Source organism: Diprion similis, chromosome 1 (assembly GCF_021155765.1).
Source record: "Diprion similis isolate iyDipSimi1 chromosome 1, iyDipSimi1.1, whole genome shotgun sequence".
NCBI lineage: Eukaryota > Metazoa > Arthropoda > Insecta > Hymenoptera > Diprionidae > Diprion > Diprion similis.
Window position 1 is genome coordinate 6,675,001 of NC_060105.1, and position 26,938 is coordinate 6,701,938.

General features: G+C 39.4%; 3 protein-coding genes across 7 annotated transcripts in view; 1 reads left to right on the forward strand and 2 right to left on the reverse strand.

Moving 5' to 3' along the window:
• LOC124407223 overlaps window positions 1–12,226 on the reverse strand; it is a 28,325-nt gene extending 16,099 nt beyond the window's left edge. For 2 of the 4 annotated variants that reach the window (XM_046883199.1, XM_046883190.1), the window contains exons 1-15: window positions 11,840–12,225; window positions 6,649–6,831; window positions 6,185–6,325; window positions 5,333–5,368; window positions 3,177–3,359; window positions 2,963–3,106; window positions 2,691–2,873; window positions 2,486–2,617; window positions 2,074–2,388; window positions 1,765–1,947; window positions 1,556–1,687; window positions 1,136–1,450; window positions 744–1,073; window positions 333–653; window positions 1–174 (exon numbers count right to left, since the gene is read on the reverse strand). The exon at window positions 1–174 is cut by the window's left edge and continues 9 nt beyond it. In XM_046883199.1, the coding sequence (XP_046739155.1) occupies window positions 1–174; window positions 333–653; window positions 744–1,073; window positions 1,136–1,450; window positions 1,556–1,687; window positions 1,765–1,947; window positions 2,074–2,388; window positions 2,486–2,617; window positions 2,691–2,873; window positions 2,963–3,106; window positions 3,177–3,359; window positions 5,333–5,368; window positions 6,185–6,325; window positions 6,649–6,831; window positions 11,840–12,095 (3,028 nt within the window). In that variant the 5' untranslated portion in view covers window positions 12,096–12,225. Of the gene's footprint in view, window positions 175–332; window positions 654–743; window positions 1,074–1,135; window positions 1,451–1,555; window positions 1,688–1,764; window positions 1,948–2,073; window positions 2,389–2,485; window positions 2,618–2,690; window positions 2,874–2,962; window positions 3,107–3,176; window positions 3,360–5,332; window positions 5,369–6,184; window positions 6,326–6,648; window positions 6,832–11,839 lie in introns of all 4 variants that reach the window. The other 2 variants (XM_046883174.1, XM_046883182.1) reach the window with 2 other exon arrangements.
• A 1,124-nt stretch (window positions 12,227–13,350) lies between these two features.
• On the forward strand, window positions 13,351–16,481 carry LOC124406202 (kynurenine 3-monooxygenase). Its single transcript, XM_046881559.1, has 11 exons — window positions 13,351–13,555; window positions 13,851–13,920; window positions 14,083–14,276; window positions 14,464–14,512; window positions 14,894–14,981; window positions 15,112–15,283; window positions 15,363–15,614; window positions 15,730–15,819; window positions 15,885–16,025; window positions 16,092–16,253; window positions 16,340–16,481. Exons 1-11 carry the CDS (start codon window positions 13,502–13,504, stop codon window positions 16,427–16,429), a joined length of 1,362 nt encoding a protein of 453 aa, XP_046737515.1. The 5' UTR covers window positions 13,351–13,501; the 3' UTR covers window positions 16,430–16,481.
• Window positions 16,482–18,320: 1,839 nt separating this feature from the next.
• On the reverse strand, window positions 18,321–24,725 carry LOC124406064 (2-acylglycerol O-acyltransferase 2-A-like). Of its 2 annotated transcripts, none has more exons than XM_046881411.1 (6): window positions 24,529–24,725; window positions 21,511–21,761; window positions 20,329–20,603; window positions 20,032–20,206; window positions 19,348–19,547; window positions 18,321–19,259 (listed from the first exon to the last, which is right to left on the reverse strand). In XM_046881411.1, exons 2-6 carry the CDS (start codon window positions 21,738–21,740, stop codon window positions 19,102–19,104), a joined length of 1,038 nt encoding a protein of 345 aa, XP_046737367.1. In that variant the 5' UTR covers window positions 21,741–21,761; window positions 24,529–24,725; the 3' UTR covers window positions 18,321–19,101. The 2 variants fall into 2 exon arrangements, with proteins under 2 accessions (XP_046737367.1, XP_046737375.1); XM_046881419.1 differs by lacking the exon at window positions 24,529–24,725 and adding an exon at window positions 22,328–22,414.
• Between the last annotated feature and the right edge of the window lie 2,213 nt (window positions 24,726–26,938).

Genomic DNA, 26,938 nt, shown 5'->3' on the forward strand with positions numbered 1-26,938 from the left:
TGATGGGCACACCAGTCTCGTAATAAACAAGTGCTGGGAATGAGAAGATGCCAATTTCAGCAGCCAACTTGGCATCTTTTGACTTGACAAACTGAATGCCATGTTTGTCCGTGTCGTCGTCAATTGTCTCGAGCTCCTCTAGAATCTCAGGACATTTCTCACACTTGTCATCATCTGGGACGAGAAATTATCTCCTAAATATTTCCTAAACTAGTTGCTCGGTGAATTGTCCAGAACAGAACTTCTCCTCTCATCGACAAGCGGCAAATTTATTATGAGAAAATATTTCTCCCTTGGACAAAATCGTCAAAAAATTTTCTACGGATACTCACAGAAAAATACAGCTAGATGCTCAACGTCGTTGATCAGTAGCTGAAGCGTCTTTCTGTCGACGCTTTCGATGATGTCAGGCTGCGAGCTGTGGAGTTCCAGAACCCATTCGAGGATCGCTTCTTCGTGCATCATGTCACCGGCGTAAATCTGGCGGAATTTATGCCTGTAAAAGGCGAGAGCCGGGAGAGTGGGAAGATCGTATTCCCGCTCGATACCCTCGTCGGATATCTTGACGAAGTCGATATCCTTTTCCTCGCACTCGTCGTCGATGTTCTCCAACTCCTGGAGAATCTTCTGGCTCTTTTTGTCTCCTTCTCTGTCTGCAAAGTAACAACAATGTTTTATTCCAGATTTCAGTTGCCGCTGGATGTCTGGTACAAACGGTGGAAGGACGATTTCGTTATACTCACAGAAGAAGATGACGACGTGGTCGTTTTCGTCCAAGATATTCTCCAACATCTTGGAATTGACCTCCTCGATCTTCCCGGGTATCTGAAGGGTGTTCTCGTCGGTGACCCAGGACAAAACCTCGTCCTCGTCGTCGATGTCACCGCTGTATATCAGAGGGTCCTTGTTCCTGAAGAAAGCGAGAGTCGGGAAAGTCTTGATTCCGTGTTTCTTCGCGACGCCAGTGTCCTCGGTGGTCACGAATATGATACCAGTTTCGTCGAGTTCGTCGTCGATGTTCTCCAGCTCGAGAAGAGTCTTGTCGCATTCGTCACCCTCCTCGCAATTACCACCTGCGAAATATGGTTCGCCGATTAGATCCGGGATCTATGGACGTTCCCACAAAAGTACTCACTGAAGTAAACAACGACGTATTCGTGCTCGTCGATCAGGTCGACAAGGATTTCATCTGTCACCTCCTCGATCGTCGCGGTGTTCTTCTGCTCGATCAGCCACTTAAGAACCTCGTCCTCGTTGAGAAGATCACCCTCGTAAATCGCGGGAATTTTTTCCTCGAAGTAAACGAGCGTTGGCAGATGATCGATGCCAAATTCTTTAGCCTCTGCATCATTGTCCATTCGCACGATGACGATACCCTCCTTTTCCAATTCGTCATCGATGTTCTCCAGCTCGTTCAAGATCCGCATATCCTGCTTGTCATTTTTGTCGTCTGAAACGTTTCGTCGAAATTACATCGTTGGTTAGACTTCAAGACGCCATTTCTTTTATTCGAAAATCAGGAAATTCATTCACACTATAAACTAAAATATCTCACAAAAAAGAACGGCGAGGTATGGCGCAGTCTCGATCAACTTCTCCATCATCTCGTCTGTGATCTCCGGAATTTCACTGTGTCGTTTCTGGTGCAGAAGCCACCCCAGCAGCTGATCCTCGTTCATGAGGTCACCTACAGAGTGTGAAAAAACGAACCAACGATAAGGTGTCAGCCTTTTACTCTTCACGCAAACTTCATACTGCACTCACCTTCGTAGACGTGAGGTATCCTGCGTTCAAAGAGCACCAAAGTGGGAAGAGAGTCTATGCCGTACTCCTTGGCCTCTTCGTCGTCGTCAATTTTAACAAATGCTATGTTGTTTTGATCGCATTCATCGTCGATGTTCTCCAGCTCAACGAGTATCTTCTGGCTCTTTTTCTGGTCCTTGTCGTCTGTCGAAAATTAATTATATTGATATTACTCAATCGGCACAATTTTAGACTAACGATTTCAATGTTGAACGTGTTTTTATCTACCCTCAATTTTATTAAATCAATGATCACGCCTTTAGTACTCACAAAAAAGGACAGCAACGTATGGCATTTTCTCGATGATCAAATCCAGCATTTCGTCAGTGACGTCTTCTATCTCGTCGCTCTTCTGCTGGTGGTCCAGCCACTTGAGAACCTTGTCCTCGTCCTCCAGGTTCCCCTCATAAAGTGTCGGTATACCCTTTTCGAAGTAGAGTAGGCTCGGAATCTTCTCGATCCCGTACTCTCTGGCCTCGTCGGCGTTGTCAATTTTCACGAAGACTATTCCCAGCTGGTCGCAATCGTCGTCAATATTCTCCAACTCGTTGAGTACGCGCAGAGACTTACGGTCATTGTTATCGTCTAGTTTTGAAATTGGAAAAAGAGAAGTAATCGTCAGATTTGAACAATCAACCCTGTGCTGCATACAAAGTTATCGACACCCTTCATTTCGACTCACAAAAAAGCACTGCCAGAGTTTTTCCCTCCTTGACCAGACGGTCCAACATCTCGTCGGTGACGTCCTCGATTTCGTCCTTTTCCAACTGCGCCAAAAGCCACTCTAAGATCTCATCCTCGTTTTCCAGATCACCTGAAACGGTTGCAATGTTATAAAAAACGAACCTGCCCGAAATGACTCTGAGAAAAAATCCAAGTCAACAAACCATCGTAAACGTTGGGGAGTTCCTTTTCGAAATAGACGATAGCAGGTACGGAGTCGATACCGAACTCCTTGGCGGCCTTGTCATCATCGATTTTGACAAACTGGATGCCATGCTTGTCACAGTCGTCATCGATCTTCTCCAACTCGGTGAGAACCTGCATCGAATCCTCGTCTCCATGATCGTCTACGAAACGTAAAAAAATCCAGTTTTAGCCAATGCATCGAGTCTCGTCTACCAAAAAAATTGTTCAAAGTTGCTACATAGTTACGAACAGAAGAGGACGACCAGGTTGTCGATGTTCCCTATCAGGGTGTTCAAAGTCTTTGCGGTGACGTCCTCGATTACGTCTTCCTCGTCGCCGGTGCTTTTGTTCGCCACGAGCCACTCCAAGACGTCCTCTTCCTTGCTCAGCTCGTCTGAAATAACGACGATAGTAAAGCGATATGTAAGCCGAGCTCGTGCAACAGTTTTCTTCAGTCGACTTACGCTCGTATATTATCGGGATTTGATGCCTGTAATAGACAAGAGCCGGAAGTGGTCCGAGGTTGTATTCCTCGGCGAGATTCTCGTCGGCGATTTTGACGAATCCAATGCCCAGCTGGTCGGCCTCGTCGTCGATATTCTCAAGCTCTTGAAGTGCCTTGGTGCATTTTTTGCAGTCCGGTTTGTCTGTCCCATTGTAAAGCAAAAGAACTTTACCGCACTTGATCTCGATGCGAATGAAACATGCGTTTTACTATGATGATTCGTCAAAGTACACAGGATAACGGGTTGACAAGTTTATAACGGGTGCATCAATCGAAATCTACCTAAGCTACGTAAAATTTGCTGGGAATGGAAGAAAAAATAGAAAAAAGAAAGAAAGAAAGAAGAGTCGATGAGTCAATTCCGTGATCACTGAAAATCACTACGTGTCTACGGATTTGAAAATAAAACCGTAAAAAATTGTTAGACGTATTATACAATATACGAATCAAGGCGCGACGAGCTTAAAAAAATAAACTCATTAACGCGTTTATTGTAGGTAAGAGGGGGCGAGCCGCGAACGGCTGGTAATTATGTAAGGTCTTAAAAACTGGCAAAAGTCCAATACAGAATACCTGACGTAATATTGGCATCTACTCGCCGGATGCTGCAACCATGCGATTAGTACGTACATGTGTGTTAGCTGTTGATCGCAGGTTTTCTATACACGGTGGGATATTATACCAAGCTTTTCAATCTCCTTTCTAGACGAAGTTAAAAAATTCGAATCAAATTACGGACCATCGATCAAAGGAGGAATAAAGAAGCGGGTGACATGGACATAAACTACTTTCACAAAGTTTCACAAGGACTGGAAAACATTCGGATCAAATTACAACGAGCAATGTGGTTTACCCTTCCTCGACTATAGTGAATAACAATAGTATGAAGAAAATAAAAACCACGACTCCACATGCAGCAGATGCATCGTTCTATTTTCGATCTCGTTGAGACGTGTTAGGACATGTATATTTGTGGTTACTACAGGGGTATGTAATGTGCATACCATTGGTGTAAATATGTATGTATATGTGGACTAAAACAGTGTTCAAGTGTTCGTGTGTGGTATATATGTATCTAACTAAAACTCTACAGGAGTGAGTGGATTTTCAAACAGCTAAGTACATATCTATAATCACAGCAAAAAATATCGGTGCAATATATATGTAATGTGGATAAAGAGTTTGAATATTCATTTGCAGCTATATTAGTAAGATAAAAAATGTTCGTATTAAATACGTAAGCTGTACAGGGTGTCAGGGTGTAGGTACAACTGGCATAATTCATTCGCTAATCAATCTCTAGGTGAGGTAAATATTTAAACTATAATGAGGTTGACAGCTGTGTGAGCAATAAATAAATGGGTAAATAAATTCGTGAACGGATGTACATGAATGTATATATATATATATATATGCATTTAGATATACGCAACACTTGGCGGCATCTCACGTCAGAACCATAATATAAAAATAAGTATTTTATTATAGATTTTGTACGTGATATTGTGTATTCACGACCGGTATAAATCACTGATTTCGTGTATACAATCTCGATCCTGCAGCTGATTTCTAACGACAAGTAGACTGGTAGGAAGTAAATTGAAAGAAAACATACTGCGGTATCAGGTATGAGAACAGAGAAGAATAAAAGAAAGAAAAACGTGAAAGACGAAAAGAAAAAAATTCAACTAGTAGACCGTGTAGAAGAAAACTTGATCCGATGTTGAGCTTGCGGAATGCTGCGGTGCCATTGCGGTGAAGTTCTCGATTACATCTCAAGATTCCGTCGTCGAGAAGATACAAACGTAAAAAGAAAACGAAGAAAATGAAAAAGAAATTATGAAAAGATTACGCAAAGACTAAAATGAAGCTCGATTGAAGAGCCTTGTGGCTAAATCTCTGCGTCTCGTTGCCTCGCTTCCGTTCGCAATTTCCGGATTGCATACATAATGTGTCCGTTTGTTAATTGGGAAAGCCTTGCGTGTCTCCGCGGGGGGTGGGGGGGGAGGTATAAATAAATGTGCATGAAAATGAACGCTTATAACTGGCAATATATAATTGTGCCAACACTGCAGCAGATTCAACTGCTTCGACGCCGTGTAAAAGTGTACTTACTAGAGCTGACACCCGAGCACCTCTTCGTGTCAGGACCTATCCACACCAACACACACAAAAGGTTGACATATATGTTTTATTTACTGGTAGTATACTGTTGGTTTTGAAATTTTTGTGGAATTTTACCACCTACTTGTGTGAATGTCGTTGTGTATCTAAGGTTATTGTACATCGAAGTCTACAGGTTTCCGATCAGCTATTGTGTACACATGTGTGTGCGTGTGTAAGTGTGTGCCTTTGCAATTTTATTATCATTAGCTTCGCCGACAAAAAAGCTGGCTAAAAATTTCACATGGGTTGCATGGAAAGACGAAATCGTTTTTCGTCTTTGACGTATTTTATAGTTTTTTTTTTTGTTTTTTTTTTCTAATAAAGGCACGCACGAGGCTGCATTCAAAGTTGTAATTTTTTACACCAACCACAACATTAATTTATTTACTAAATACTATCTTACGCGATCAAAGACGAGACACAGATTATTCCTTAAACCAAGGTTATTTTCGCGCAAATTACAGCAAAATAATTTTATGCAACGTAAAAAGCTGAGGCGTAAGTTAAGTATTTCTAATACATTTTTTCAACTTTTATCATTGACATAATTCCAAAGTTTTTTTCTTACCAATTCTTTTCTATGAAAAATTAGTTCTTTTCTGATTATTCAAATTGCTTTTCATTCTGCGCTCTTATTTTATGCGATTATACTAACAGCCAATTGGTTTTAATTTTCTTAAAATTATATTTCAACCACCTATTGGAGAGATACGCTGTGCGTTAGTAATTATCCATTACATATACGTGTATCACAAAATGAAATAGGAAAAATTTCAATCTAGTACGGAAAGAATTACTCACAGAAAAGAACCGCTACGAAGTCAGTTTCCTCGACGATTTTTTCCAGAATCTTAGCATTAACTTCCTCGATCCTATCAGGCAAATCCATCGCTTCCAAGCTCGTCAAAAAATCGAGAACATTTTCCTCGTCCATCAAGTCACCTGTGAACCGATCGTAAAATTTTTTTTGTTCAATTGCAGATAATAACATTCCCGTTATAGGTGTAACGCACACGTCATCCTTAAGGTTTCGCGATGCTGCCTCCACTTGCAAAATATGTTATGAGAACAATCTGGCTCCCTGCCAGAGGATCGCGAAACCTCAAATTCATTACCGAGTGGTGACGTGTAATAACTACAATGGATGTACGCGATAAACATTTCTCGGTTAATTTTTTACCTCGTTTTCATCTCTTTATAGCTACGAAAGAATAAATATTTCTTCAACGGGCGTTTCAAACCATTTTCTAAGCATAACAGCTCACCTTCGTAGATGATGGGAACCTTCTCCCGGAAGTAGGTGAGAGCTGGGAAGGTTTTGATCCCATATTGTTTGGCCAATCGTTTGTCGTTGATCTTGACAAAGTCGACCCCAAACGTGTCCGTGTCGTCATCAATTTTCTCCAATTCCGCAAGCACTTTATCGCACGTTAAGCAGCTTCTCGCATCTACCAAAGAAAGAAGAAATCAGCAATATTAATTGAAATCCAAGTATCAATCGCGTAGTTTTAACCGTTAAAAATTTTCGTAACAAGCATCTCAAAGCAACATTTTATCCGCCCATGACGACATTTTTGTTTCTTTCAAATTTCGTCGTATTCTACGAGACGATAGAAATTCGCCCAAAAAGCAGAGCCCGCAAAAAGTAATCTAGGACTCTGCGAATATCCTGCGATAAATAAAACTCTCACTAAAATTACGTGGTCCATGTTATTAAAATTTTCCCTCATTTCGTCGAATAGACGCAAACGAATCGCAATATAAAATCAAAAACCCCCGCACGTGCCTCACGTGCGTAAAAGAAGTCCGAGTAGTGAAGCGGCGTTCACCACTTATAACGTCTAAATATACCAAGCGTAAAACGACGAACTGATTACAGTATACTATATAACGTTTTGCTTTCATGCGTTTATCTTTTCTCTACAGAATAATATATAAACTAAACTATACGAATATAAACGGTCCAGCTGCAGCCGACAATTTATCTTGGTAATTTTTAAGACAGAAAACGCAAACAACCGTGACGTAACAGAGTCCCAGTTTTCTCTCTAGATTACAGATCTACTTGCAGTGTCTCGAATGACGTATCCGAGAAGGTAGAGGAAATAAGAGGAAAGAAAAAAAAAAAAAATTAGGCCAACTATTTTCATCAAATGAGCGAATAAAATTAAGTGAATCATTACTAATTCATTGGACTGAATCAGACGCGTATGTGTACTCAAAATTTGTTCAAATTTGTCCAATAAAAGGAAAAAAAAAAAAAAATTGTATAAGTTTAAGCTAAATTTTAAATCACTCGCAGTATTTCAGAATTTTGCAATAAAATATGCAGATATAAGGTATTGGGTTACAAAAATATTTGATCTTCTTATTTTCAGCTCGATTCGCAGGTTTATTACAGTGCTCAAGTGTCTCAGTTTCGAGTCCGAGCATAAAGGGGGTAAAAAAAAAAAAACTTGGCACAGGACTGCAAGGAACCGGCAAAAAGTTACGAGAACCGCAAGAAAAAAAAAAAAAAAAAAACCTGGATTTTTTTCACATTTTCAAATCTCGCATCTCCTCCCTTTTTCCTCGTTTCTATACGATCTTTATATCATCGCACGACTGAGACATCCTTCGGTTGTATTACGACCGCCTCTTACACACCCGACGATGTCGCCCACCATTTTAGGAGATGGCACCCTGAGAATAGAGCCGGGTGAGACGCCGATGTAAACCTGGCTGTATTCGTCTCTCTCTCTCTCTCTCTCTCTCTCTCTCTCTCTCTCTCTCTCTCTCTCTCTTTCTGTCTCTCGCTCGCTTACTCTCAAGCAGCGATTTGGACCAGTTGACGTTGTCTCGTTCCCAACGCGAGCCGACCCAATAACATTCGGCATACTCCCCCGCAAAATTCTCGCATTCGGTTTGCTCGACGTCTGTGAATGCCGTGGGGACGAATTTATGTCAGGAAACTCTAGGATCACCTCATCTCGCAAAACCCCATGGCGTTAATTTTAAGAGAAAGGCAAAGAAAAAGAATGAAAGAAAAAAAATAGCGAGCAATGAACCGACACCTCTTATGCTCGAACGGTTTCTAAATACGTTTTTACTTCTTTAATTACCTGCCAATCACAGGCACACACAGATGTAACTGACAGGGTAAGATCAACACGGTAGAAACAAATGATCGATCCAAATGACTTTTGAAAACGAGTCAAAGTACTCGTTTGATGTAAAACCAGAGTTCCGGTATTAAAATATAACGATGAGGTAATTTTTATTACTTTTATTTTAATAAAAATCGTTTCAATTTTTTTACATTGCTGTGGGACAAGCGTGATCAGTATTCCCTAGCTATAGTGGTTAAAACGGGTTTACAAACTCTAGTAGACTCGACAAATTACAGCTGTCTCGAGTTGGATGGATGATCTTTGGACATTCCGTGTACTCTGCATTCGGGGTAAAGTTTATCCGTCTATTCGTTTATTTTAACAAAGTATCTCCGTAGCAATATCTGTATATGCATGTGTGTGTATATACATATATATATATATATACAAACTGGATATTAAAAGCACTTTAAGTGCAAAAAGTAACGGTATAATCAAGGGATCGAGTAATAAGAGGCATTTCCCGCACGGTAATAAAATCTTGTTATATTAAAAAATGAAAATATACATATAACGCGTATCCCGAGATTGACCCTGGGTGAAAATATACAACCGTTTTATAAATATATATGTAATACCGTAGAGATTCCGACCAAGTTCGATGAAAGATTGCTCAATGCAGCAACGGAGCTTTCCGCGCTAATTGGCTATTATGGCAGCCCGACGTATCGTCAAAGCTGGATTTCTCTATGTTTTTAGCTTACACCCCAATGCCGGATGGGGGGGGGGGGGAGGAAGATATGAGAAGCAGAAATTAGAAGGTGCGAAGAAATCGGATTGAGCCAACACTTGCCGAATAGAATTTACTCCATGCCCCTTTTCCCGTGTGTATTTTTATATCGGCAAACAGATATTCTCTGCGGTTTCAGACCTGCAATCGTCACCTCGTTACTATTTGATACTCGCTGAACAAGGTCCGTAATTGCTAAACTGACATTATTTGAAATAAATTTGTCTGGGAAACGTGATTTATGAATCCGAGAAATCGGACACTAGCACGATTGTCTGGCCGGCATTGATTAGCCAATGGCTAATATGACGGACTAATATATGAACTATAATGCGATACGAAAATTTTATATTCAATTTTGGGAGAGCTTGATTTGCTTGATTATATACAACTCGTTGTGTATATATATATATACGTTCAATCACGAGAATCGTAATCATACGTGAGTATGATAGAGAGATAAAAGGCTGATAATATCAAGAGAAAAACGATCGCCGTCAGGTTTGCCTTTTCAACCCGTGCAACATGATTTTAATTAGAAAATAGAAAAACGAAAATGTCGAAAATATATAAAAGAACGTGGGTGAAATGTATTGTTGTATGAGTGTATTTAGTGAATCGAGATATTCACAATACGCAGCGGCAAAAAGACGTGACGCAAGATGTTTTTGAATAATTGTATAGATGCGAATTCGGACGGTATATCGTGTTTCAGGGTGTCCGAAATCGCGGCCTATTTTTATTCAGTAATAAATGTTGAAGCGAACCTCCCCCGAAACGAATAAACTGATATTCTGCAGCCGGGTATAACCGGATCAGTAAGGCAGTGCTGCTCTCGGCGAATCCTCAGGATCCGATTTCAAATGTCTTGAATCATTTCACAATAATTCTCATCGTAGCGTAAAGATTTCTCAATCACTAATGGGAATCGTTTAGCAAATGCTGGATGAAGAGGAGTAGGAGAAAAATAAGAAGAAGAAAACGAAACCGACGAAGACGAAGAGGAATTATTAAAAAAAAGACCGCGAAGACGATGATAAATTTAAGAAAAAAAATGAGAAAATGAGAAAATAAAACGGGAAAAATCTGTGGGAAGAATCATCGTCATCGCATCGTATCCATCGCGTTGGTTGGACGTGTACCGACAATGTTTTTCGGTAAGACGTTACACCGAGGTGGTCGAGGCGCGGGCTAAAATAGCTCAGGGTCTAAAAGCGGTGTCAGCCGAGCAACCAACCACCAAACCGTCCTTGCGAAGATCGAGCCGCCAGCTCGACTCATCTTCCTGCCAGACCACCGCTTATACTCATCTCTGCCTCTGCTACCGAATCCGTAACTCCTACTGGCCCAGACCTAGAAAGCAGGAAGCTTCATCGCTTTTTCGCAAAAGTCTAACGACCGTCTGTATAAAATTTCCCGAAAAACAACAAACGTAAATTCGACATTTGCTTTCGTCTTTCCTCAAAATTGAAAGAAAAAAAAAAGAAACTACAACATCGATAAACTTTCGACGACCCTCGACTGTCTCTCTTGGCTGACCGATCGCACTGCATCGATCGATTAATTATTGGCACGTGTAAACGGGCCGAAATGCGATCTAACTCGGTCGATCGTAACGATTCACCAACGCGTTGTTATATTTTCAACGGGGTAGGAGCTCTTGATTTTCTCCCGGGTAAAATGCGAGCGTCCTCGACGATTCGGAGACCTAAGAACTCGCCTCGAAACCCCAGACACGCGCAAACGGACAAAAATAGCTAATTTTTCGTCCCACTAACCACGAACCTCGAAAAAGATAGAGAGAGAGAGAGAGAGAAAGAGATCGGTCTTTTCGAAGATTGCGCGTTGACACGAAGATTATAGGCATATTTCCTCTCTACGTGGGGTCTCAGCTTTCTTCCCTTCGAATCTGCAGACGAAACTCTGACCATCAAATCATTCCATCGACCGCTTATAATCTCATTTATAATCCTTCTCGCCGCGTTACGTAACGTAACAAGCTCGGATTCACGTCCACCCTTTGATAGGATCGCGGCGCTGCAGATCAGCGAAAGCACAGTTTAATCCCATAAAAACATCGCTAAGAAGACGATAAAGCATATTATCGTTATAAGTATATTCGACGTTGTAACAGGGGCCGAGTTGAAATAACAAACCTTCCGGATGACTGATGCGTTCTTTTCGGGGCAAACCGGCACAGGTTACGTAACATACCTACAATTACCGAAAGCTTTTCGTCATCACGTGTGTAGAATAATCTACTCAAGGGACAAGCCGTCGATTTTATTTTTCGCGACAATTAAATCCCATCAAAAGTTGCAGACGAAGGGAGGTGTATTACGGGTTGGAGGGGTGGAGGGTGGGGGCAGCTTACGAAGGGAAACGGAAACAACCCCCCGAACGAAGACGCGGACGACACGGAGTCGAGCACGTGGTCTGACACCGGAAACGGAGGCAGATATCATCGCGCGTCCGTCTGGTTTGCAAAACGGGTAATCCTGACTTTTGGCGATGACCTGCAGGCACAATTCACTTCCCCTTGGCAAGCCCTTCATCCCCTCTATCAGTGACACTTACACCAGTACACGGCTACAAAGTCTTTTTCGTTTAGCGCTCTCTCTAGCTGCTTGGCGTTGACCTCCTCGATGACGGGCTCGACCTCCTTGGCGCTCGTCGTCCGGGCAGCGCCCCCCCGGGGCTCCTCGTTCCGCGCCCTAGCAGCATAACAATTCGGCGTAACCCACCCCGATAACAAGAGGAACGCGATCAGGAGAGCCGTCGGAGTGCACGGCTGCACGGCGCTCCAACTCCGCGAACCATTCGCCCTCGACATCGCCGCACTGACTGCCCGGGCTATTTTTGATTCGCGGCTCCGAGATCTTTCCGGCGGACGGACAGGCGGGCTACGTTGCCTTAGACCACCGCGATTTCAGGAGCTATTATACGCATCGCCGTCGATCGTAGACGAGAGCTGCCCACTTCGAGACGAAGGGATGCCCCCGAACCGACCAACCAGCGACGACGCGATAACATCTTCACCGGCGGTACGGACTCCAGGCGGTAGCGAATCGTCGACGGGTTTCTTTGGTTCCATGAATCTATCGTTGTTATAGACAAGGCGGGGTTGAACTTTCGAATTGGTAAAGTTCCGAATTTTTTTACGCCGATACACGAAGTAAAGAAATTAAGATTTTATGAAATAGCGAAGGAACGAATGGTTGGAAACATTCAAGTTACGATTGAGAAAAGTTCCGAAAAGTACTTGTCAGAGTTAAGCTGTTTCGGCATTTTATCCCTTCGGATTTTGGCAATTTCGGAATTTTTCAAATTTTGAATTTCAACCCAGCTGCTCTTACAGACAAATCGTGAATGGTTCAACGAGAAGGATGGTTGCAAAAATTCGCAAAATCAGCGAATAAAGGTAGAGTAGTTTTCGACATGGTATCGATTCACCCCGAGAGCACACCAAATGTCTTGATATTAGGTGTTAATTGGAGTATTGAGTAGGTCACGTATTATTTTCGAAAAAAAAAAAACTGTCTTAAAGGGTGTTTTTACAGTACTTAGTAAAAGCCACCCACGTGTATAGCTTCAAGGCATCGCCATTGAAGAATGGTAACAGAATCCTCGCTTATTATCAGAGCACCGGAAATCTCTCTTACTCCTAGTCTCCTTATGTTTCCATGCATGGTAAAAAGGGAAGAAAACAAATTCTGATCTTTGAATATCTGCTTACATGACACGCAACGAACATTCAACGAATATCTATACCTTCATGCCTGCTGAACGTTGACACCTGTACCAAGTTTTGTGAATCTGACGTTCACACCGGAGGACGATTTCGATAACGTAGTTTAATTAGTAAGACTGCAGAGTTTTGAATAAACTATCACGACGATCCACTATCTCTCGCTCACTGTAAAAAAAACAATATACAGTTTCTCCGTCATCTTATATAACTCGTTGAATCTAAGACATCGATAAGAATCCCGCTTCTCGTTAACTATGTAGCTTTAATTCTAAAGCTTAGAGATTTTTTGTATAAATTCAAAGTTTATCACGAGGTTACGAACTTCAAGCCCAATCAGTGACCCACCCTTGTGTTTGGATATGGCCCATAGCTATGCCCGCAAGTGAATGTATACTCCATCCCCACTCTTGAATTAATCCACACCCCACCGATCCTTGAGAAGCCGGTCATGAAACCACGTACCTGGCTTCAGTCAGTGTCCAGGAATCATGACGGCGGTAGAGTCATCGTCTCTTAAGGTCGCCATTATAGGTGGTGGTTTGGTGTGTGCCCAGGATATTCGTTTGATTAATTGTTGATAACTACTTTGCGAGGAATGTTTGAAATTTTTGCAATTCGGAGACGAACCAGGGAAAATTATTTTCCAGACCTCAATTCCCCTTTTTCTTACGTTCGTAGCAATCAGTTTTTAAATTCATTTCCGAAGATATTATAAATTGCATGAGTTGCCTGCCTCTATGGGTCGATGGAAAATAGCTTTTAAAATCTCTGACCGATGTAATTTTCCGTTAAAATTAATAATTTTATTTCTGCTTCTGTTTTGACGGTTGATTTCAGGTTGGAGCCCTTGAGGCATGCTTTTTCGCCAAACGAGGGCACAATGTTCACCTCTACGAGTATCGTGAAGGTATTTATAATTTCTAGAAAACTGTTAGAATTATTGAACAGATAGAGAATTAATCATTTCAACAAATTCACTTCACAGCAAATAGGCTTGAAAAATTGTTGAAAACTCTTGACAAAAAAAAAAAAAACGAACAAACAATGAGAAAATTCGCTTAACTTTAAGACATTCGACTGGTGGAAGAAATTCGTGGCAGGAGTATAAACCTTGCTCTTTCCGCTCGTGGTAGAGCAGCACTTCGCGAAGTTGGACTAGAAGACCTACTGATTAAGGATCACGGAATCCCGATGCGAGCTCGAATGATACACGGCAAGGATTGCAGCCTCACTGAGATACTGTACGATCCGGTCAATAAGAATGTAAGTCACAGACGTAAAACCTCGATAATACAAGAAAAAACTAAATTGGATGAGCTGTTTCAGGTTACATATTTTAGAACAAATTTCGCCATCGGTATTTAGATAATAATAAAGCTTAGACTAAGGTTCTACAGATAGAATAAAATATACCAAATTTATAATTTCACGTAATTTTTTTACGCTCCAGTGTATATACTCGGTCAACAGAAGATATCTGAACGAGATCTTGCTGAATGGTAAGTCGAAAGCATCTCTGTTAATAGCGGTTGATTTTCGTACTAAAAAATTTGTTTCAGAAGAATAACATTACAGACTATTTTCAAAAATCAAAACCAATCAATTCCATTTCCTGGTTAATACAAATTTTTTTCTAATAACCCACCAGACACGTTGAATGTACCTCTCCACCGTTGGTAGTTCGATATCTCCAACTTGTTTTAAGGCTTCACACGCGCCGTAACATGATAGTTACTCAAATATCACTTGTCCAATACCGTCTCACGTTCTTTACCCCCAACTTCCATCAGCTGTGTTTTACAAATGCATCCTCATTCCACCTGAAACAGATTCCAATAATTGTAAGAAAAGTAATTTGGTGTTATATGTATGTATTAAAGCTGCGGAAAAGTATCCAAACGTAAGATTATATTTCAACAAGAAGCTTCAGAGTGCAGATCTGGAAAATGGAAAGATGACATTCATAGAGTAAGTCACAGATATTCAATCAGATTGATTGAATCACACAGAAATTATCACATTCAATATTAGTTTCTTCCTTACTATGATAATAACAATAATAATAATAATCCAAATGTTTATAAACTGTTACCCACAGTCGTAAGACAACGAAGGAAGAAGAGGCTTCGGCCGATTTGATCGTCGGAGCTGACGGAGCGTTTTCGACGGTACGTAGGATCATGACGAAAAGGCCGCTTTACAATTTCAGCCAAACATACATCGAGCACGGATACATGGAGTTGTGCATACCGGCTAAAGATGATGGACAGGTAAGAGATGATCAATCCGAGCAAAGAGGATCACTTTTCTTTCGAATTTAAAATCCGTCTTGTATTCAATCCTCTGCAGTTCGCCATGGCGAAAAACAATCTTCACATCTGGCCTCGAGGAGAGTTCATGATGATTGCACTGCCGAATCAGGACGGATCTTACACTGTGACCCTTTTCGCACCCTTTGCGACATTTAATAGTCTCAAGACGCCTCGGAAGCTGCTCGACTTCTTCAAGGAACAATTTGCGGACGCAGTGCCGTTGCTCGGTGAGGACAAGCTAACCGAAGATTTTTTCAACAACAAGCCTCTCCCTCTGGTCTCGATCAAGGTACTGCGGATGTCCTGAAAGAACGCAGAAGATTTTCTAACGTAGCAGTATAGGAGTATAAAAATGAGGAAACACGAATGTAATTTACTTTCTTTGTTTTTCAAACGTTGCGCAGTGTCGACCCTTCCACGTTAAGAGTTCAGCCCTTATAATCGGAGATGCTGCTCACGCGATGGTTCCTTTTTACGGCCAAGGAATGAACACAGTAAGTCCGAAGTAACGAGCTCTTCCCGAAAAGCACAAACTCTCGTTTATGTAACTTGCTTTCAGGGCTTTGAGGATTGCTTGATTCTCGACAGACTGTTTGAAACACATCGATCAGACTTGAGCAAGGTTTTACCTGCTTTCTCCGAAGTCAGGTGTACGGATAGCCACGTTATCTGCGATCTGGCGATGTACAATTACATCGAGGTGGGTTGAAGTTCCTTTTTGTTCTTAAATGTAACGTAAATATTGAACTCGTACCATAATTTACAGATGCGAGATTTGGTGAACAAAAAATCTTTCATCATACGAAAATACTTGGACACTTTTCTCTACTGGCTATTGCCAAATACGTGGGTGCCACTCTACAACTCCGTCCACTTTTCAAGAATGCCTTTTCACAAATGCACCGCTAATCGTTCCTGGCAAGAGAAGGTAAGTTTGGTGAAATCGTGAAATCGTGAAATTTGGCGAAGTATATCTTTGTGAAACAAGGGAGAACACTGTACCAATTTCTGCAGATCATCCGACGCAGTGCTTACTTTTTCATCACCATTATTTTCGCTGTACTTATCGGGATTTTGAGCGGACAGCGGATATTCAAATCGTGAATCCTAAAAGAGACGGCTGGATGAAGAGAAGAACGAATTCTGAAACAAAGACGTAATTTTTAATTAAATTTTATAATGATAAGAATGACCTGAGACTTTATACTGGAACTTGCATATATTATGTGATCAGATACATTCCACTTTGTACTTACAACCTGAAGTTTTTATTCTGAAATATCCCACCAAGTGTTTGTACATCTACAGAAAAAGTTTAATTAAATGCTAATAAAAATAAATCAAGCATTACAATTTGTCTAGTATACAAATCCAATGTTTCTATGGGTGAACCCCGTTTGGAAGCCGGCGTTATTGGACATCAGAAATAATCTGAAGCTGTCTTGGACACCAGCTCTTTTGGATACAGTCCTATTAGACACTGAAATTTATTGGACACCAGCAGGGTCGCGAACACGGTCCCATTGGGCCCCAAAGATTGAATAAATATATAATATAAAAACTCGATCTAGACCAAAATTTTCTGAAAAAAGGACTCCTGCATCACTTTTTTACGACTAACAGTTCTGGTTTCAATCAAGCATTTACAAATTCATTCAATCTTTTGGGCCTGATGGGACCGTGTCCGCGACATCGCTGGGGTCCACTCAGACTATGTCCAATAGGACATCCAATTATTTTTGATCTCCTCTAGTGATGTAACGAATAATCGTATTTGCAAATACCTAAAAATTTGTTACATTACTATAGTGTCCAATCGGCTGGTTTCCCGTTTCTACGATGCATTTCTCATACAGCTGATTAATTCTTACGGCTGAATAATGAATTATTACAAATTACAATGAAAGTACCAATGCTATAAGCCGATGGAAACGATTATTATTATCTGAATACTTACCGGTATCCATTCCTGTTTCTTGCACCTATAATATTGCAGTTATTATACTTATGTGAATTCGATTCACTGTTTTCCAGGCATTTCACTTGAAGAAATATCAACTGTTGAACAGATACATCGTTATTCATGAACAGAGATCATAATAATTTTCAATAATTTGTGCCAATTTCAACTTGAGAGCTTAACGTTCAGAGTTCAGAATGCGAACGACGCGTCGCCGGCAGATAGGCAACCGAAGTTACATTTGCCGGCGACGGTCCTTTGTGTCGTTAATCTTCTGGGATTCCTGCCGATACATCAAAATAACTTATACAATAATATTCACTGAAAAAAAAAAAAAATTAAAATCGTAAAAATTTCACCCACTATCCGCTAGAAAAAGCCTCCTTGTAACGATCCTCCAGGATTATTCTCCAGACTCCTGCTTGGCACGAGGAGGTGAATTGAAACTTGGTGCATGCAAAATGGTATTATTTCCAATAAGTCATCCAACGGAATGCTTCCTATTTTGTTACCATTATTTGACGATGGAATGAGGAGAAGAAAAGATTCTGTCCAAAAAGGTTCGTGGGATAGATTCCATTTTTTTTTTTTCAAATCGATAATCGTAAGTATACGAAAATTGACTAGTCGTAGGAAAAAGTAGATCTTACAGTGAATCTTGCAAATACTATGTTGCCAGATAAAATTCACTTTGTTCACAGCCTGAAGTTTTTTTGCTGGAATATTCACCCATTTATATCTATATCTGAAAGAAAACTTCGATTGAATGCGAATGACAAATAAATCAAGCATAATAATGAGTCTTATACAAACGTTTAATTCTCAGATATTAAATTCATCATCTAGCCAAAGTTGCGTATTGCATTGCTCCAGAAGAAGAAACGAAAAAAATTGCAATATGAAAATCGGTAAAAATTCGCGATTACCTTTGCAACTGTAAGACGGATTTCTTATACAGCTAACTAATTGTTGCTACAGGATAAAAAAAAATTACAAATTACAATAAACATACTGACGCTTGAAACCCGTGAGAAATATGGCTCACTCGTTTGTATTCCTAAATTAATTTACGCTTCTTGCACGTATAAAACTGTTATAACAATGTACAGCGCGTGTGATGCGCGATTTTCCATAGCAATTTGTGGAAACGTGAAATGGTAAATCGACATATCATCATTTACGAACAGTGATTACAGTGATTTCATCCATATGGCACCACTCTAGATTATAAACTAAATAATATATACGAATACCTGACTTGAACACGACAAAGTTCAATTTTCATCACTCAAGTACATCAGGAGATTGCTTTAAATTCGTGAAAAAATTTTCTGAAATTCTGTTATATACTATAAATTTTAATTTGGCTGATAACCCTCACGTTATCTGCTCCTAAATTATCATTGCTAAATTGAATTTTTCATCCCCAGATCCTCGATCATTTTTTATATAATTACAACTTACGGTAATATACAAATATTCAATAAATCTATATCTGGGATCCAGCGTTTGCATATTATGTGAAAAATAATCTACTTTTGAATACGTTGCGCCAAAAGCGCGATGATCTTTTCGATCCTTATCGATCGAATATGTTTCTTTGCTCACAAGACGTAGCAATTTTTGGTCTCTTACGATTACGTCATAATACAGTTCCACTGTCGACGCCGTTACATGTCCAGCATATTTTTCCAGATTGAAACGAACGGTTCTCATCAGTGTGGATAATAAATTACGACAATTTTTATCGCGGATAACTTAATAATATACCATATCGTATCTCTACGTATAATACAAAAAATTTTCCTCAGTCGGCTCAATCTATTATTAAATGAGTATCTTCCGGATTTGGCAAGTAATGATGTTTGTGCGTTTCGAAAAGTTCGACCAATTTTTCAATAAACTTTTTCTGGTACTCGTCTATCTGCTCGCGCGTTGGTTCACTGATTTTCGGCACCTCCAACGCTGCTCCGACTGAAAAACAATATGCATATGCATGAAATATAACTTTTGAGATGGCAAAAATTGGTATAAAAAATTTAAAAAAATAAATTTCACTCACCTACTACCGTGACCGGCCTCCTCCGAGGCACGATACCGAATGAATATTGAAAAAGACCTCGGCCGATCGGTAAAACAGGTGCGATCCCCGTGTATTTTCTCAGCACCTCTTGCAGGTACCTCAGTAAAGATCCTTCGGGATTATCGACTTGACTATAGAGGTCCGTTTCTCCGAATGAAAACACCGGGACCAAAGGTGCTCTGAAAGTTGACGAGTAAACGTGTAATTTTAAAAAGTATAACAATACGAATAACGGGCGACATAATCGATCATCATTATTCTACCCTTTAAAAAATCAAAAATTTTTACTTGTTTCATTAGAATGGATTGAATTATCATACTTGAACGTTACGTAAAACTGATGATAATTTGATTACTACGTCAACAAATAAAATTAACAATTACGTCGAGAAGGTCAAAAAAATATTCCTGTTACTCTGCCTAAACTTTTTCATATTAGGGTAGCTGATTTTGAGTAAATTAGTCAAAGGTACGTTATAAAAAAATGTGTTGACTTTTATAGACTGCAATTTGGTATAAATAATCCAATACTACGTATGATCTGATATAAAACTAGCGAACTGATCACTTTCATTCGTCGTTCTTTCGGTCAGAAAAACAAAGATTTTTTAAGAATAATAACAATTTTAATCACTTTGACCAGTGTTATTATCGCATGCTTACCCGTGCTTCAGTGCGATCCTAACGAACCCCTTTCGTCGCTTCAATATTATCCGATAAGTGCCAGGCTTGCACTTGAGTGACTCGGAGGCACCGCCAACGGCCAGAACAGTGGCTCTGCCGCCTCCGGGTACGGAGACCAAATGTTCTATGCTTCTGGCACTCGCGCTGCAAGCGCCTGAATTAAAGTTGATAAACTGGTGTTGATTAAAAGTTGGATGATTCGTATGATCGTGTCAATTCTTGCTCGATAAATTGTACGTAGGTATAATTAAAGTAAAAAGTTTTGCACAAGCTCACCAAAGCTGTAAACGAACTCCCTGAAGAGCGGCATGTTGAAATGTTGACCCAGAGTCAGCATCCGGACTCGAATTCCTGGGTACAATTTATGGAAGCCAAGAACATCGGTGGCGAAAGCTCCGAAAGCTCCGGTGCACAAGACGCCGTGAGGAAAGGTACACAGAAGATAATTCTTGGACGGATCCAAGTCCGCGGTTTTAACTAACTTTATGGGAAAGTATGCGCAGAAATAGTGCCACCAAGCGTGGTTCCGCATCCAGAGAATCCACGAATCGCTGAAAATAATTGAAATAGTTATAACATGTGTAACAATTGAGTCACGGACATTTGTTTGCAATTTTTCATTTGCAGCGAAAATGGGATAAAATTCAAATGGAATTTCTAAAGAACAGAAACAACATACAAACATTTTATTTTCTACAACCTTTCTATTTGAGTTTTGGCTATAAAATTGAGTGGTTAAAGTTTGAAAAATATAAATATTTAAGGGAGATATGAATGGATGAAGTAAACCACGTGTCTCGTGCGTTGCACCCTTATTGCCACGATTCCAAGTGCACGCTTACAGTTTTCGACAATTTTTAAGCGCCATTCTCTTCGTAGGATGTTCCTCTACAAACTAAACCAAATTTTTTTTGAAAAACCATAAAAATAAATCAATAAAAAACGTGGCGTCTAAAATTTGAAAAACATCGAAAAATAAATGTCACTTGTTGTAATGACAATAATAAATTATTTTTTATTATATCTTACCGCATTCTTGATTTATCGAGGTAAAACTAATAAAAAACATTGTTTAGAGAAAAAAAGCGTGTAAATATACATACGAACTTTAGACTCACGATTGTTTTCAACGCTTAATATCTTCTTTAATTATTCATATTTTTCCTTACAAACACCACTGATTTTCATCGTCAAGAATGCGACAAACAACTTAGAAATAAGGAAAATTACGTATATTTTTTTCAATTTTTCATAAACGCGAATTGAATGTTTACCCCAGTTTCAACAGTCAAAGTCTTCCTAGTCCGCTGGGCTCAAATTTGCGAATTTTTCATTTTTTCTTGCGCCGAAATATTTGGAAGAGATTGTAGTAAAGAAAGACAGAGAAAAGAAAAAAAAAATGACAAAAGAAGTAGGAAAAAGTTAAAAAATTTTCCATGCCTAGTCTCCTAAACTCACCTCCGGCCGCCTCTCTCGCACGCTTCTCGATCGATGAAGAAGACCCAGGCAAGATAGACGAGGATGAAGTATCGCACCACACTAGTGTAAATCAGCAGCAACGCGGTTATTATACAACCCGTGAATCCGCCAAACACCAGCATCATAATCCATGCAGCGGCGGCCAGCGTCTGAAGACGCCTCTCAAGCGGTGTGTTTAACGGAGCAAACTTTACTCCGAGAAGTTCCATTTCGTGTTCTCGTCTTTTTACCTGTCGAAAAGTGAATAGAAAAAAACTTGAATTAGGTTAATACAACGTTTAATTGGCATCCATTCATCAATTTATACACTACGCAGTTTAATTTATATAATAATATGGGAATCCAATATTAAAGCCTGTTTTTTGACACCGTTGACGTACATTTAAACCGACGACGATGACCTGCGATTAGAATTTAAAATGAAACTTGAACATAGTTTACAGAATTTATAAAACTCTCGCTTTTAAGAACCAAATATATTCGAAGAGTGTATATATCAAGAAAGAGATAAAAAAAAAAAAAAAAAATTATTTAAATTTTGGCCGCATAACCGCTACTAACCGTGTAACTATGGTAGTCCGACGAAAATGAAAGAGGGAAAGTTGTGTCGTTGTTACGTATACATAAGAATGCGACGCGAAATTAGGATATTTGTATGCTAGGCAAAGATTGCGCAATCGACAAAACGCCGGCTATTGTGGAGCGACTATAATTTAATATACACACAACTTTAAAACAGCATAGACTACAATAAAAATTGTAATGTCGACAATGATTGGTACATCATTCGTATCACCTTGTTATAAGATTAAGAAATCTCGTCGACCGACACGCCGTTTGTCCTACTTTTATAGCTATCGACGAGTACTCTGCACAACATTTTGTTTACAAGGTGTAAAATACGTATAAACTATGAAATTTAACGCAGCGGACAGGCTGCGTGTTTTGCAAATACGAACATCACTGATTTTCCAATGGTATGAAATATATGAATCGATGTCGAAGATTTCGATGCGCAAGTTAAACGGCACGAGCGCTGCAACTTGTCGAACTACTTCTTGCGGAACTTTGAATATATCTTCGCACTTACGACACGCTGAAACAGTGATGCGAGATAACGGCTATCTATCTTATCCGCAAGCTTCGTAGCCACACCTGCGACGTGTGAAACGATTAGAAATACGCACGTTGCCGAACGACACGATTACGGTTTCTCAGGGAAGCCGCATTCTGCATGAAAAATCGGTTCGACTCAAACAAGGCTAATTTTGCTAAATATAAACTGTTAAGCAGAGGCAATAATCAAAGGTCGTGAAGTATTATCGAAAGCGTACAAGAAAAATCTTTTCAAAATTTCAAGCAACAACAGCCAACATAGAATATATCGTAGAGATATAGAGCTTCTGGGTAATATATTCGGGCATAATTTCCGAGTTGGTTGATGTTTTCGATTCAACCACATACCAACCTGATGTTTGAAATCGTTTCGAATTCACCCGTGAATAATATACACAAATGTATAGCAAGTATTTATTCGTCTGGCCGCGATTGCGTAATCGCATGTTAATCAGGTGTTGAGTTCAATGAACCGGAACTGCATTAATGAGAAATCGACGGAAACCAAGGTGCGAGTATATGTCGCATCACGAGGCCTCGAGAAGCGGGGAAAACACTATCATTTAAGAAAAGTGATATAGTAACGAGCGCGTCCTACATTGCAAATATTATTATTATAATAATAAGTACTACTTCGTTGTAAAACGGTGTACACATACATGAACGAAAAAAAGAAGGTAAGATTCATTACATTAGAAAGTAAAAAATTGCAATCAAGAAAAGAAAATTGGAAAAAGTTTGCGTAGGGAAAAAACAACTATTCGCAATTAGTTAAATTTATGAGCATAAATAGATTGAATCTGCAAGGAATACGATTATAATACATAACCGACAGCGTACGTTCGCCGAGGAATACTAATGAGGCTCTAATCGAGTGGTTTATAGGACACTTTAAAATAGTCAGACTTTAAAATAGGAATAAAACTAGCCAGTGTCGCAGGTCGTCGATGTAAAATACGTTCTCGGCATGTTTGTAGTACGAAGGAAACGAAATTTCCTTCATTTCCGGTCAACAACTTACACGTACGACTGCACCGACGATTGTCGCGTGGTTTACAATGTTTTCAATTGTAAATCGATGTAAGGTGACTTATTCGATATTCCAATATCGCTAAATTTTCAAAACTACTGAATCATCATCGGTTATATGGTACAATGTCATGGTAAACGCGGATGTAAATGACGAGGATGTAAACCACCTGTTGAAGTTGGATCAGGTGATTCGCGAGAGAACCGCCGAAGGCTTCGCGGCATTTTAATCATCGTACGCACACAGTTAGAGACACACACACGCACACACATATGAGATAGAGAGTCGCGCCTGACACACTGGATTTTCGCCAGTAAAGTTGTTTAAAAATAGCATCGATGTTGTAGCTCCTGTGCACATATTATAATATCACGTGTATATCACATATTGCTTGTACAATAAAATTCCGGTGAAAGTAATCGTTCGCATAAATTGTATAAGAAAATATATATATAAACGTAGAACAGTGTTGAAAGGGTGAAGGTTACTTATAATAATTAGCAACAGCGATTATAAGCTCGAAGTTTATATGATATAAAGACACGCGTTTTGAATAATTGTACACAACAAACTATAAACTTCAATCAACACATATCGTTACATTCCGTACATAATCATACAAATTAAAACCGTAATTTCCGTACAACAATCGTACACGAGAAGCGATAACGATAAACAAAGATCGACTTTAACCGTAAAACGAAGAACAGCTTAACTCTGGCACGCGACGCGTTTTATACATATATTCATTCACAGAGACGTCTTTCACGCAAGCAGCGATAGATTTTCAGTTTCACTGTACACACCGTAGATACCTACAATCGATCACAGCCGACGTAGACGGTACTCACTAGGTTCGAAGTCTGAATGAACGAGAAACCGAGTGTGCAGCTGTGGTATAGCAAAAGCCTAGCCACTAGCGTCGGGTCCAATCATGACGATCGGATGGGAGATCTAAGATCGATGCACGTGGATCTCAGCACCCGAAATTGTACCTGAGCCGAAGTTTCTTCTTTCGTTTCGTTGTAAAAAGAGCGACGAATTTTTGCTGCGCAATTTACGACGGTTCGACGGTTAGAGAGGAAAAAAAAAAGTAAAATGAAGAAAGAAAGAAAGAAAATCAATCGGCGATTCGGTGCCAAGATGAAAGAAACACTTAAATACGATCTTATACAATCGACTAACCGCCGATCACGCGATCCTCCAAAGTCAACGATCGCCGCCGATCCCCGGATTTATTATGTATGTATATATATATATGTATATATCAATTCGACCGGATCTTAGGAGGTCTGATAAATTATCGTCGACTCGGAAAAGACTCCGACAACTCGTTGGTGAAATGTTTCTACGTGCTACGGACCACGACGACGACTGTAGTGTAAACGCGACGACGGATTCCCGTTGAAAATACTGACGGTTCTTGTTGGTATCACGTGCCTCTCTCTCTCTCTCTCTCTCTCTCTCTGACACACACACACACACACACACACACAATATATCTACCTCTCTCTCTCTCTCTCTCTCAGATATTTACAGCAGGGAGTTCGTGTATGAAATGTACGACGGATCTCTCCATTGGCCAAGAGGCGGGGCGGCAACACACGTGTGGCCTTTACACTGAAGACTGACGGTAATCATACCGGTTTCTTACTTTTCCAATAAATATGTTTACCTACTCGGTTTTAGGAATATATCCTCGTGTTTCCATATACGTACATACATGCACACATCCATGTAAAAGTAGCAACGTCATTGGCGTAGATACAGAAAAATCACACTGGGAAGAATTTTACTTGATATAGACAATTAGCAGAGAAAATTTTCTTCAAACGTTGGTTTAAGTATATCGTTGGAATTATAAGAAAATTTTCAATACAAGTAACTATTTGTAGTTAGATTATAATTACTGATGTTGTATTTTCTGGTTATCGTAAAACGTTCGCTCTGTTCGTTTAGTTGACTGCAATTGTTTGTTTTTTTTGTTGTTTTTTTTTTTCAAACAAACAAACAAATACACAATTCATCGAAATAGTTACAAGAAAACACCAAGTAATCGAAAATATTTCAAACACATACTATATTCTCGAATTATAACAGCTGCGCAATTAATTTTCATTTAATTTTGATAAAAAAAAAACTATGATTTACGGATATTGGTAAAAACTTCGAATATAGTGAAGAACTGTGTAGTGAATACAAATATAAAAATTCCTTTCTGTGCAACAATGAAACAAATCGAAAACACAGCAGTAGAAATTTTTTTTTTTACCATTTTTACGTACCGCGGCAATGGTAATATAAATTCAAATCATTTTTATTTCTCTATTCAAATCTGGACGGGTAAAAAATGAAGATGAATGGAAAAAAAATTTGAAATTTAACAAATTATACGAAAACAACAGAGATATTGAATATTTTTCATACCATTAAAAAATGAAAGTTAGAAGACCGAAAGTTTCGTCATATACGCATATAATTATTTCATCTGACCGATGATTTCTCATCCGATTCTAATACTGGATCGTTTTACATATTTAAAAGGACGACAAACTAATGGTCAAATTTTTACTACCGAATTTCGTGGATATTCTTTAATATATAAAAAAAAAAGGTGAAAATTTTCCTTTATTCGAGAATTGAAGAAATATTGTGTAGGATAGCCGCCATCTTATAACCGGTATCCGCAGAAGTTTTACGTCGCTGCATACATGAATATGCATGATAATATTTAATCATACGATGCACCGAATACTTAATTTCAGCGGAAAAGTTTCTGAGAATTCGGATGCAGCGTGTCATATCGCTGGAATTTGAAACTTCATTTTTTTCGTCCATATTGTCAAAAGACGGATATATTTCCAATTCGAGTAAGACAATTTTATCTCCGAAACTGCAGTTTCAGGTTTAAGTAATTAAGCTGCCTACAACAATGGAAAAAAGAAGCTCGTATACCTTTGGGATCCAGAATTCGAATGAAACCTAATTATCGTCGGAAATTTAACATTCTGTAAAACTTTTCTCAGCTCGACAGCTTTTGAAATTATGTAGTTGTAAGTCGAACTTAGAAAATATGTGGTCCAAATTTCGCAGATAATGATCGCCGATGTTCTTAATTTCCATCATACATTATATCTACATGTTTATAACGCACATAACGTCAACATGTTATGACGCCAATGCAATACAAACATTTCCACAACAATCGACTTTCTCATTCTTTTTCTTTCTTTTCGTTTTCGTCGTTTATCCTCCTATATT